This window comes from Pecten maximus, chromosome 18, assembly GCF_902652985.1.
Source record: "Pecten maximus chromosome 18, xPecMax1.1, whole genome shotgun sequence".
Classification (NCBI taxonomy): Eukaryota; Metazoa; Mollusca; class Bivalvia; order Pectinida; family Pectinidae; genus Pecten; species Pecten maximus.
This window is the reverse complement of record NC_047032.1, coordinates 3888809-3901688: the sequence shown is the minus strand read 5'-3', so window position 1 is coordinate 3901688 and position 12880 is coordinate 3888809. Positions and strand designations below refer to the sequence as shown.

At 39.5% G+C, this 12880-nt stretch overlaps 1 protein-coding gene and 1 long non-coding RNA gene across 4 annotated transcripts in view; one reads left to right on the top strand and one right to left on the bottom strand.

Moving 5' to 3' along the window:
• Positions 1–1138: 1138 nt before the first annotated feature.
• On the top strand, positions 1139–2919 carry LOC117316765. Its single transcript, XR_004529997.1, has 2 exons — positions 1139–1720; positions 1800–2919. It is a non-coding gene; the product is annotated as an uncharacterized LOC117316765 (long non-coding RNA).
• Positions 2920–4131: 1212 nt separating this feature from the next.
• The window catches only part of LOC117316762, a 31435-nt gene continuing 22686 nt past the window's right edge, over positions 4132–12880 (bottom strand). For all 3 annotated transcript variants that reach the window (XM_033871530.1, XM_033871532.1, XM_033871531.1), the window contains 2 exons: positions 10671–10700; positions 4132–6801 (listed from right to left, as the gene is read on the bottom strand). In XM_033871530.1, coding sequence (XP_033727421.1) covers positions 4346–6801; positions 10671–10700 — 2486 coding nt within the window. In that variant the 3' untranslated portion in view covers positions 4132–4345. The remainder of the gene's footprint in view (positions 6802–10670; positions 10701–12880) is intronic.

Genomic DNA, 12880 nt, shown 5'->3' with positions numbered 1-12880 from the left:
TCTAATTAGGGCTGGTAGCAATTACTTTTCCAGTCGCCCTGATAATTAATAAAATCAACAGGGTGACATTATACTCCATTCAACTGGTTCTGAAGAAGTTATTGACAAGGAGAACAGTATTTTAGTTTTAATTCTTTATTTTTTCTCTCAAATACAATTTATTTGTTCTCGCATATACAAAGTCAACAAAATTACTCATTGGAAATGAATACACCCAGCAGGATACCCCATTTGGTCATATTATACTGACAACGGACAAACACACCAGTAACTTATATAACTGGACATCAATATCACAGTTTTATTTACATACAGAGATCTCTGAATATCACAACACAATGCATGTTGAAATACAATATGAAGAAGTATTCTAAGTCCACACTTTCATCAATCTGACCCCTGGAGACCCCCAACTTCAGTTTGAAGTTTTACTTACTATATATAAAAGAATGTGACTTTAAATGTATCATTTTTCTCAACCTTTGACCTATGTGACCTTCAAAGAAAGTCAAAGTTAACATTTTAACAACATTTGTAGCCCTCCACTCTAACATGCTCCTGGTCCAATATCATGAACACGAGTGACACTGAATTATCAGAAGATTTTTATACATTTGACCCCTTTCACCTTAAAACAAGAGGCTCAATGGACCTGTATCGCTCACCTAGCTCTACAGCAACTTTGAGTTAGATTGAGGTCATTTCTACAGATACTATGCTGATTACCTCTTTATTCAAATATCAGAGAAGGCTAGGTTTATTCATCTCAATAAATTTTCTAGTCCTTCTTTCCAGCATACTATTGGCCTAATATCAGGTCTCGGAAACTCTTGGATATTGCAAAATTTCACCCCTGTGACCTTGACTGTAGGTCAAGGTCATTCATTTGAACAAACTTGGGAGCCCTTCACCCCGACATGCTACAAGCCTAATAAAAAGTCCACAGGCAACTTGGTCATTGAGAAGTCATTTAAAGATTATAGCCTTTTTGACCCATGTGACCTTGAATGAAGATCAATGTTATTGGGACACACTTGGTATCCCTTCAGCCCAGCATGCTACAGGACCAATATCAAGTCACTGGGCCCTTTGGTTATCAAGAAGAAGTCATTCAAAGATTTTAGTATATTTGACCCCTGTGACAACAGATTAAATATCAGGTCTCTGGGCCTGTTGGAAATTGAGAAGAAGTTGAAAATGTAAATTGTTTATGACGCCCACCACACGACGCACGACAATGGACAAAAGGCTATCACAATAGGTCAACTTCGTCTCAAACAATCCCTTTGAAATCCACTTTTATTGATAGCCTCTTTTCTCTAAAAATTAATACGCCACTATAACAGCCAATCAAAAGCGACGTTACTAAAGGCGGTGTCATTTCTTTTACGTTGTGAGCTGATCACATGAATTTTGAAACTACACATACACTCACTTTCATTCCCTTCAGTTATATCTAGTCTAACAACTATTTATACAAACAATACTAATAACACAACACTTCATTCTATACAATCACTTTCTCTTCAGTCAGGTCTAGAAACTATTCATACAAACAAAAGGCAACAAACATATACTATTACATAATATACAACAAACTAGACTTACATATAAATATGTATCAAAGTTTTCTGTCAATCAACACACTCCTGTAAATACGAAATCAGTCTCATTGCTCTGTTCCTGGTATCACAGTGATTTCTAGTAAAACCAGTACCAGGTACCAATATTGATGTTATAACTCAGCCTCAATGCTCTGTTCCTGGTATCACAGTGATTTCTAGTAAAGTGAGTACCAGGTACCAATATTGATGTTATAACTCAGTCTCATTGCTCTGTTCCTGGTATCAGTGATTTCTAGTAAAACCAGTACCAGGTACCAATATTGATGTTATAACTCAGTCTCATTGCTCTGTTCCTGGTATCACAGTGATTTCTAGTAAAACCAGTACCAGGTACCAATATTGATGTTATAACTCAGCCTCATTGCTCTGTTCCTGGTATCACAGTGATTTCTAGTAAAACCAGTACCAGGTACCAATATTGATGTTATAAAATAATTATGGTTGTTATTTTTTAACAAATATCTTAAATATTGATACCACACAAACAAAAATAAACAAATTACCAGGATTTTAAAACAATTGTATCAGCAATTATAACAACAATAATACACTTCACATTGTATTACATGAGATTTCACCAGATAGAATAAAATAAAAATACATGCACTGGCAATCTGACTTACAAAATGTAATTTACACAATGTATGTACTATTGCCCATGAAAAATGCTAACATCTGACTGCTGGAACGGATAATTAATGTTTCCCCTGTCAGATCATATTAAGGTTGTTTTATTTATAAATATTCTATCATACACGTTGCAAACTGTACAAATGATACCAGTGTATAATTTTTTTTTCTTGCTAGAAATCAAACAAAAATAAATTTTGTATCACTTTGAAATGCCAATTAAAATTCCTCACCAAAGAACAAAAATACAGATAAGCCAGTACAAGGTACGAATATTGATATTGTAAAACAATTTTTGTTGGATCAGGTTTTCTAAACATAGAATGTATGTTAAATATAGAAAACCAAAACAAACAAAAATAACTAAAATACTAGGAATGTACAAGAAACAAACTTCAGGATTTTTTCTTTTCTTAGTTTATAAAAGTTTTTAGATTTCATTCGAATTTTTGTTGTTAAAAAAAAATCTTGCTTATGTATTACTTTGAAATATCAATACAAATAGTTGATGAAACAATTTTAAGATTAGAAAAAACACATTTCAACAGAAATCTCTCTCATAACTTTAATCAACATTTTATCTATATGTTAATTTGCCAAAAAAAAAATAAAAATAATAAAAACAATTAAAAATAAATGAATGAAATCAAATTTAAAAAAAAAACTACATAAAGAACAAGACATAGCAGTCTATAAAATACCTGAAAATGACGTGATTATGGTTAATTTAACAATGTCTTTAGTTGTGTGAACTATTATACTATTTACAGTATTGCAAGTCTGATGATGCGGTTGTCACAAAAATATTTGTTACTAAAACAGTTCCAATTTCTAAATAGTAAATATTCAACATTATTCATACGAGTTAATATTTACATTATAATATGACCTTGAATACCCTCCAGTCTGTGTTGGGCCCTACCCTACCCTCCAGTCAGAGATGGGCCTTACCCTCCAGTCTGTGTTGGGCCCTACCCTACCCTCCAGTCTGTGTTTGGCCCTACCCTACCCTACCCTCCAGTCTGTGTTGGGCCGTACCCCACCCTCCAGTCTGTGTTGGGCCGTACCCCACCCTCTAGTCTGTGTTGGGCCCTACCCTACCCTCCAGTCCGTGTTGGGCCCTACCCTACCCTCCAGTCTGTGTTGGGCCCTACCCTGCCCTCCAGTCTATGTTGGGCTCTACCCTACCCTCCAGTCTGTGGTGGGCTCTACCCTACCCTCCAGTCTGTGTTGGGCCGTACCCTACCCTCCAGTCTGTGTGTTTGGCCCTACCCTACCCTCCAGTCTGCGTGGGCCCTACCCTACCCTCCAGCCTATGTTGGGCCCTACCCTACCCTACCCTACAGTCTGTGTTGGGCTCTACCCTACCCTCCAGTCTGTGTTGGGCCCTACCTACCCTCCAGTCTGTGTTGGGCCCTACCCTACCCTCCAGTCTGTGTTGGGCCCTACCCTACCCTCCAGTCTATGTTGGGCTCTACCCTACCCTCCAGTCTGTGGTGGGCTCTACCCTACCCTCCAGTCTGTGTTGGGCCGTACCCTACCCTCCAGTCTGTGTGTTTGGCCCTACCCTACCCTCCAGTCTGCGTGGGCCCTACCCTACCCTCCAGCCTATGTTGGGCCCTACCCTACCCTACCCTACAGTCTGTGTTGGGCTCTACCCTACCCTCCAGTCTGTGTTGGGCCCTACCTACCCTCCAGTCTGTGTTGGGCCCTACCCTACCCTCCAGTCTGTGTTGGGCCGTACCAGGCGGTTATTTGTATCACCACCTTCCTTTCACTCGGACCTACCCGAGGACACCCCCTATCGCCGAAGAAAATTTCTAAAACTCACGACTTTTGTTCGTTTTTGTGAACAATGATGAAAATAAATTGTTTCTTCAACTTAATCTTTGTTTAATTATACACCATGTTATACAAGTTAATGTACAGAAGGTAAAGAGGTATGTATGAATATTTCTAAGTACTTTTATTTACAAATAAACTTGACAAGATGACCCCACAAAAGGTTTCCACAGTGTTCTGTTCGTTGCTGTTTATTTTGTCATTATGTTACACAAGTTAGTGTATAGAAGTGTGAATAATTAACACATTTACTTAGTAAACACCTCGACAAGATGATCATACAATGGGTTATCTAACTTCCTCAACATTCTCTCCCACTCTGTCTGTTCCTTTGCCAGGTCTAAAACAGATTTCCCACGTTTAGTAAGTAAGGTCGTGATGTCATACTTACCTCCTGTTTTCTCTACGTACTGTTTTACGTGACGTTCACAATCAGTGAACATGTCTACATCTGATGTCTCTCTGGCTATGTGATGTAGACAATTATACCCGTTGTTAGTTACAGCTGTAGTTAGTGCTGGGTAACACTGACACAGCTCTAAACTAAGCTCCCTGCGTCCCCAACTACAACTAACATGTAATATTGTCCACCCGTCGTTATCTACAGCTGTAGTCAGTGCTGGGTATAACTTACACAGCTCTAAACTAAGCTTCCTGTGTCCCCACCTACAACTACGATGTAATATTGTAGACCCGTACTTATCTACAGCTGTAGTCAGTGCTGGGTATAACTTACACAGCTCTAAACTAAGCTCCCTGTGTCCCTGACTACAACTCCAATGTAATATTGTCCACCCGTCGTTAGTTAAAGCTGTAGTTAGTGCTGGGTAACACTCACACAGGTATAAACTAAGCACCCTGTGTCCATACATACAACTATGATGTAATATTGTAAACCCGTCCTCGTACACTAACTGTGACATGTACTGACCACACACACAACTCCTATGTACAACACGACCATCTTCTATCTCACACTTACGTTGTACATCCTCAACTCTACACAAAGATTTAAGTATCATTCTCTCCACTGTCTGAAATATACCAACGTTTCCTGTCCGTGCCACAAGATGGAGCGGGCTTCGTCCATAGCGATCAGTCTCATGTACCAAGTCTGGGTAAGTGTCACACAACATGGTCACCATCACTTCTCTCTCAAACAAACAAGCCTCGTGTAGGACATTGATATCTTCAGTATAATGTGATGATTGTGACTCGCGTGCCTTCGCTGTAGGAATGACGCCATACATTAGTATTTGTGTCAGTAGTCGTACACTCCCACCCTCCACTACAATAAACGGTGTATTATTGTCGGGTGTGGCACCCACAGAAAGGAGATACGAGAAATGATCTTCTAAACCAGCAGAGCAAGCTTCATTTAACAAGGCACATTTTATCAGTTGGTGTAAGTTTTTGTCATCATTCTGACCACTTAGCCATCTGATAAAACCCTGTAAAAACAGGGTGTCTGTCCATACATCTAATCTAAATAAATATTCATACTCACTCAAATACCAGTAACTTTCAGGATCAACAGATTGAAACTCTGTCACTATACGTTTATACATGGCATTGGTTTGATTATCAGATGATATAACTATTCTGTTTGGGGTGTTTTTTGTTGTAGTTACATAACTGAGGAACTTTCTGGGACAATTCTGTATGTAGCCAATGGGAGTTTTCTCTCCATACAGAAGTGCCACTGTTTCCTCAATGGAGTCGTGTTTGAATTTGTAAAAGGGACATTTTTTCCACAGTGTAGATTCTTTTCTCACCAGCCAACCAAAAAGGCATTCTAATGACTCCTTTACAAATTCTGCTTTCTTTTCTTTTTTGTAAATAAGCTCAGATGTTGGGTTTACTTTTACTACATCAAAAGCAAATGCTGCTTTCATTTCCTCATTTTCTTCAATATTTTCAATAAAAGGGTCTAAATCATGTTCTAGAACTGAGCCGCCTTTGAGAAACAGATACAGCAGACCATAAAATTTCCCGTCTTCTAATTTAGATAAAGAGGATTTAAAATAATGCAAAGGTCTTTCAAAGAATTTGACTCTCTCTGTTTGTAAACTAGGTGTGTCCCTAAATAATCTACAACACTGTGGAAACCCAATGTCTGGGGCCGAGGCCACAATCTGTTTCTCCTCATCATCTGTCCATTTAACAAATTCAGTTTTTGGTTGATACAACTTTAACAATGCAAGTTTTTCTTTGTCTTCTTTGTACTGGCTAAGGTCAACAATGTTTTCTTTAGTAAATAATTTTCCCAGGCCACTTAAAGAATTAATCATTCCACTACGAATTGTAATGACCAGATAATTGGACTCAGATTCATTTCCACAAAGTTTTGCAATAATTTCTTTTTCTCGTTTCTCCCATTCTTTCACACCTTCCTGACACACAACATTCGTTCCAAAGATGTCATCAAAATAAATAACTAATTGTGACTTTGGTGCAACTGAATCTAAGTCTTTTATCTCGTGTAGTTGTAGTGGTTGTCGACATCGTTTATGTTGCCCCTCCTCTTCATTACAGCACAGCAAACCGAGAAGTTCAAGTGCAGTAGATGATTTCCCGTCCCCCGAGTTTCCCTGGATTATAACGATTTTGTTCTCCAGAAGTTTTTGATGGGCATCTTGGAGACTTTTGGTAGAAATATACTTGTAGCTTTCTTTTTCTGTCTGAATTGTAGACTTTGTTGTATCTGCAAGGAAAGAAGATTAAACTTATAAGAACAAACATCAGCATGACAAAGCCAAAATTCACGAGTTCCCTGGGAGCATGAGACAATATTTTTTTACATCAAAAATGACAGACTCCCTACCACGAAAAAAAAATAAATAAAAAATAACTACAATATATAGAGACGTATAACTTATCACATATTACTGAACCTAATATTACATCATGTACATGAAAGGTTTCTCTATCAGAAATACATGTACATTTTTAACATAAACTATTACAAAAGGCTCATAGAACCTTCATCGTTCACCAATTGATCAATAAATGCTCCTCACGATCATTTTGAACCCTCGACCTTCAGAATCCGTCAAAGTTTAGATTAAATATTTAAGGATTAACATCAATTATTTTTTCTGTTATACAGTCATAACAGAAAAAACTGGAGTGTACTCTAAATAAACCGCGAAGCGGTTTATGAAGAGAGTACACTCCAGTTTTTTCTGTTATGACTGTATAACAGAAAAAATAATTAATGTTAATTCTTATAATTTAATTTCGTCTGATACACACCAAGATATTTCACTTTCTTTGGCGAACTCTTTTTTGTGATAAATTATTACGCAACGTCATCAGCCAATCAAAAATGACATTACATTTCGCAACATCAAAAAATTTGTTATGGAGGTACATGTATAACAAAATTATTTTAGCCAATGAAAATGTGCGTTTCATACAAAATTAAATTATTCAGTTTTAGCTAAATTTTTGAAATAATAAGACTTTACAAATAATGATTAATTAAAGTTGTCCTTCCTGATATAGTTTATGATTATTTTCCTTATTTTAATGGATACAACCTGAAATCTTGTGATGTTAAATCAATGGCACCGAGGAAATTATTACATCACTCAAAGGGATTTGGGTGCCAACCAAATAATGATCTTGTTGGTTCTGTGAAAGACTGATCATTGCTTTACTTTCTCTTCTCACCTATTTTAAGTTCCAGTACTTCTCAAGAATAAGCAAGAACAAGAGGCCCAGAGGGCCTGTATCGCTCACCTGGTTTCATGAGATATGAAACAAGAATGATGCTTAAGTATATTTGTTGCTGGTATTGCTATGTCAATATATATCATAAGCATTTTATATGGGTACATGTACATTGGTTTTATTTTAATACTAAAAATGTCAAAAGGTGCATTAATCCATGAAATGAAATTGACTTTTGGCGCGATCCCATAGGGATGCTACCACACAAATGTGGGTCATCCATTACTTAGTTTCAGAGAAGATCTTGTTTAGACCAATTGACCCCTTTTGACCCTGCCCTCTGCCCCCTGGGGGGTCAGCTCCTTCCTTTATACAATTTTGAATCCCTACCCCAATAGGATGCTAATAGTCAAATATGAGCTGTTTCAGAGAAGTTCTTCATATCAATTTAGCCAAATTGACCCCTTTTGGCCCAACCCCTCAGCCTCCAAGGGGTCGGCCCCATCATTTGTACAATTTTGAATCCTTAACTCAAGGGAATGCTACCAGTCACATATTAAAGATATCCATTGCTTAGTTTCAGAGAAAAAGTTGTTTATATCAATTCTGCCAAAATAACCCCTTTTGGCCACGCCTCTTAGGTCCCCTGGGTTCAGCCCTGTCATTTGTACAATTTTGAATCCCTACCCTAGGGGGTTGCTAGCTACCAGACAAATATGAGTGATATCCTTTGCTAAGTTTCAGAGAAGAAGTTGTTTATATCAATTTAGCCGAATTGACCCCTTTTGGTCCCACCCCTCAGCCTCCAGGAAGGTAGACCCACCATTTGTACAATTTTGAATCCCTACCCTAAAGCGATTCTCACAAAAATTGAGCAATATATATTGCTTAGTTTCAGAGGAGAAGTTGTTCATATCAATTTAGCTAAATTGACCCCTCTTGGCCCCGCCCTTCAGGCCCCTGGGGGTCAGCCCAATCATTTGTACAATTTTGAATCCAAACCCTAAAGTAATGCTACCAGGCAAATATGAGCGATATCCATTGCTCGGTTTCAGAGAAGAAGTCGGTATTATCAATATAGCTATAATGACCCATTTTGGCCCGCCCCTCAGGCCCCTAGCGTGTCAGTCCCATCATTTGTACAATTTTGAATCCCCACCCCAAAGTGATGCTACCATGCAAATATGAGTGATATCCATTGCTCGGTTCCAGAGAAGAAGTTGTTAATATCAATATAGCTATATTGACCCATTTATGCCCCGCCCCTCAGGCCCCTAGGGGGTCAGCACCACCATTTGTACAATTTTGAATCCCCACCTCATAGTGATGCTTCCAGGCAAAAAGGAGCAATATCCTTTGCTCGGTTTCAGAGAAGAAGTTGTTTATATCAATATAGCCAAATTGACCCCTTTTGGCCCCGCCCTTCAGGCCCCTGGGGGGTCAGCCCCATCATTTGTACAATTTTGAGTCCCCTACCGATAGGGATGCTTCTGACCAAATTTGGTCAAAATCTGATCGGTGGTTATGAAGAAGAAGTCAATTGTTGACGGACGGACGGACGGACGGACGGACGGACGGAAGGACGGACGACGGACGACAGACGACAGACGTCACGGTATGGCATAAGCTCACCTTAGTCCTTCGGACCAGGTGAGCTAACAAATTTAAAATGTCAAAATATCCTTTGTATACTGTCAGCCATATTGATTTCCTTATCAGTCTTAATAGTAAATCGGACACAACTAGGGTCTATGGGACCTACATTTCAGTTGAGAATTACTGTTTTAGTAGCCTTCCAATATTTCTCAAGAAACTTCAAGCTGTAAAAATCAAAGAATTAAAGATGGCTGCCTGTTTGCTGTTTGGTTTTTTCAATCACGCTCTCTTTGGAACGGGCATATTTAAGAACCTCCATGAAAAGTTTACAAAAGATCCGTGCCCTGTTCCCCAGGAAATCACAATTACAAGGATTTTATGGACGGACAACGAACCACAGAAAAGGTCCATTTGAATTGTTCATGAACTGATATACCTAAAGAGGGGTGAGGGCTGGTGATGGTAGTGAGGAGTTGGGGGCTAAAAAAATCATTTAAAGAATAAGAGGCCCATGGGCCTGAGCAGGTCGCGGAGTTCAGTCAGAGCCAATATGTGCATAACATCAAAATGTCATTCCATAATGTTATTCTACCCAAGTTTTGATTATAATTTTTCTAATAGCAATTAAACAAATGATGCTCAGAAGTGTGATTTCCCTTTATAAACTATAGTAAATTTTACCCCTCACCAGAGGGGAAACGTGAGACCAAAGGGTGATGAAATTCAAACTTTTGGTTAAGCAGAGTGTTTGATTTGAACTTGTTTGCGTGTTGAGAAGACAATTTTTGAAATACAGTTAATTTGACCCCATTTTGCTCCAACTCTCAGGCCCTGGGAGGTGAGGACCATATAATTTACACTGTTGGTTGACTTTGACCATAGAAGTTTCTCCAAAATTTCATTAAAATTGGTTCAGGGATTTCTGAGACGGCAAAAATGTGAATTGTTAATGGACAGACGACACCTACTGCACAACAATGAACAAAAGGAATTAAAATGGATGACTTCAGACTTCAACTCAGGTGACCTAAAATTTGACAGACGACAGAAGCTGGCCCTGACAATAAGACAACCTGTTTCCATCAGTCAGCCACAATGACTATGTGACGTATCAGATAACATGTGGCCTTGACCTTTGATGGATAATTTCATCAACAGTAATTTTTATATCAAAATCAAGTATTTTGTGTGTTCTTTAAACATGTAAACATCCAATGTTTCAAATATTTCAGTAGCTGTCGTCCCTGATGAAGTTTGGTCCATATGGGCGTTTTGTTGTATCCCTCCAATCTCAAGACTCACCTATCATAGCTGTCAACTTAGGATCCCTTCCTGTAAAATAAAATGATCCAAGTCATGAGATATTTCACATAATTATGATTTAAAAATTTACAGTTACAAAATAAAAAGAAAATAGTTTTGATATATGAATCACAGGAAAGTGAACTCCCTTTATGTGGAATGGTGGATAAACTGTTTCTTTTCAGTCAAATGTTGGACAGAGATTTATTGGTATGGTACAGATAAGCAGACATAATTATAAGTTATGACATAAGAGCATTGTCCACGGGGCCAGCATGTGTGGGACACAGTGACTCCTCCGGGTAATCTCTTCTTGTCCAGCATTGTTTATGATTATAGGGTGAGGATCTTATCTTTCCCAAGATATGGAACATGAACTAAATTCCCAGGGGCTGGACTAGACGTTAGGTCAATCCCGACAGTGAACTAAATTATCAGGGGCTGGACTAGACTTTTTGGTCAATCCTGACAGTGAACTAAATTCCCAGGGGCTGGACTAGACTTCGGGTCAATTCTGACAGTGAACTAAGTTACCAGGGGCCGGACTAGACTTTGGGTCAATTCTGACAGTGAACTTAATTCCCAGGGGCTGGACTAGACTTTAGGTCAATTCTGACAGTGAACTACATTACCAGGGGCTGGACTAGACTTTGGGTCAATTCTGACAGTGAACTAAATTCCCAGGGGCTGGACTAGACTTTGGGTCAATCCTGACAGTGAACTAAATTCCCAAGGGATGGACTAGACTTTGGGTCAACAGTGAACTAAATTCCCAGGGGCTGGACTAGACTTCGGGTCAATTCTGACAGTGAACTAAGTTACCAGGGGCTGGACTAGACTTTGGGTCAACAGTGAACTAAATTCCCAGGGGCTGGACTAGACTTCGGGTCAATTCTGACAGTGAACTAAGTTACCAGGGGCTGGACTAGACTTTGGGTCAACAGTGAACTAAATTCCCAGGGGCTGGACTAGACTTCGGGTCAATTCTGACAGTGAACTAAGTTACCAGGGGCTGGACTAGACTTCGGGTCAATCCTGACAGTGAACTAAATTACCAGGGGCTGGACTAGACTTCGGGTCAATTCTGACAGTGAACTAAGTTACCAGGGGCTGGACTAGACTTTGGGTCAACAGTGAACTAAATTCCCAGGGGCTGGACTAGACTTCGGGTCAATCCTGACAGTGAACTAAATTCCCAGGAGCTGGACTAGACTTCGGGTCAATCCTGACAGTGAACTAAATTCCCAGGGGCTGGACTAGACTTCGGGTCAATCCTGACAGTGAACTAAATTCCCAGGAGCTGGACTAGACTTTAGGTCAATTCTGACAGTGAACTAACTAGACTTATTGTCAATTCTGACAGTGAACTAAATTTCTAGAGGCTGGACTAGACTTTGGGTCAAATCCTGACAGTGAACTAAATTCCCAAGGGATGGACTAGACTTTGGGTCAATCCTGACAGTGAACTAAATTCCCAGGGGCTGAACTAGACTTATTGTCAATTCTGACAGTGAACTAAATTACCAGGGGCTGGACTAGACTTTGGGTCAACAGTGAACTAAATTACCAGGGGCTGAACTAGACTTTGGATCAATCCTGACAGTGAACTAAATTCCCAGGGGCTGGACTAGACATTGGGTCAATCATGACAATGAACTAAATTCCCAGGGGATGGACTAGACTTTGGGTCAATCATGACAATGAACTAAATTCCAAGGGGATGGACTAGACTTTGGGTCAAGCACTGAATAACACACAGAGGAGGGTAAAGGAATGTCTTGTAATAGTAGGAAGTGTGAACCACACACACTGGACCTTCACCTGAGGTTATGTACGCCAACACTGTAATCGACTGAGAAACACAGACTGTCTTGGGTAGGAAGTGTGAACCACACACACTGGACCTTCACCTGAAGTTATGTACGCCAACACTGTAATCAACTGAGAAACACAGACTGTCTTGGGTAGGAAGTGTGAACCACACACACTGGACCTTCACCTGAGGTTATGTACACCAACACTGTAATCGACTGAGAAACACAGACTGTCTTGGGTAGGAAGTGTGAACCACACACACTGGACCTTCACCTGAAGTTATGTACGCCAACACTGTAATCGACTGAGAAACACAGACTGTCTTGGGTAGGAAGTGTGAACCACACTCACTGGACCTTCACCTGAGGTTATGTACACCAACACCATAATCGACT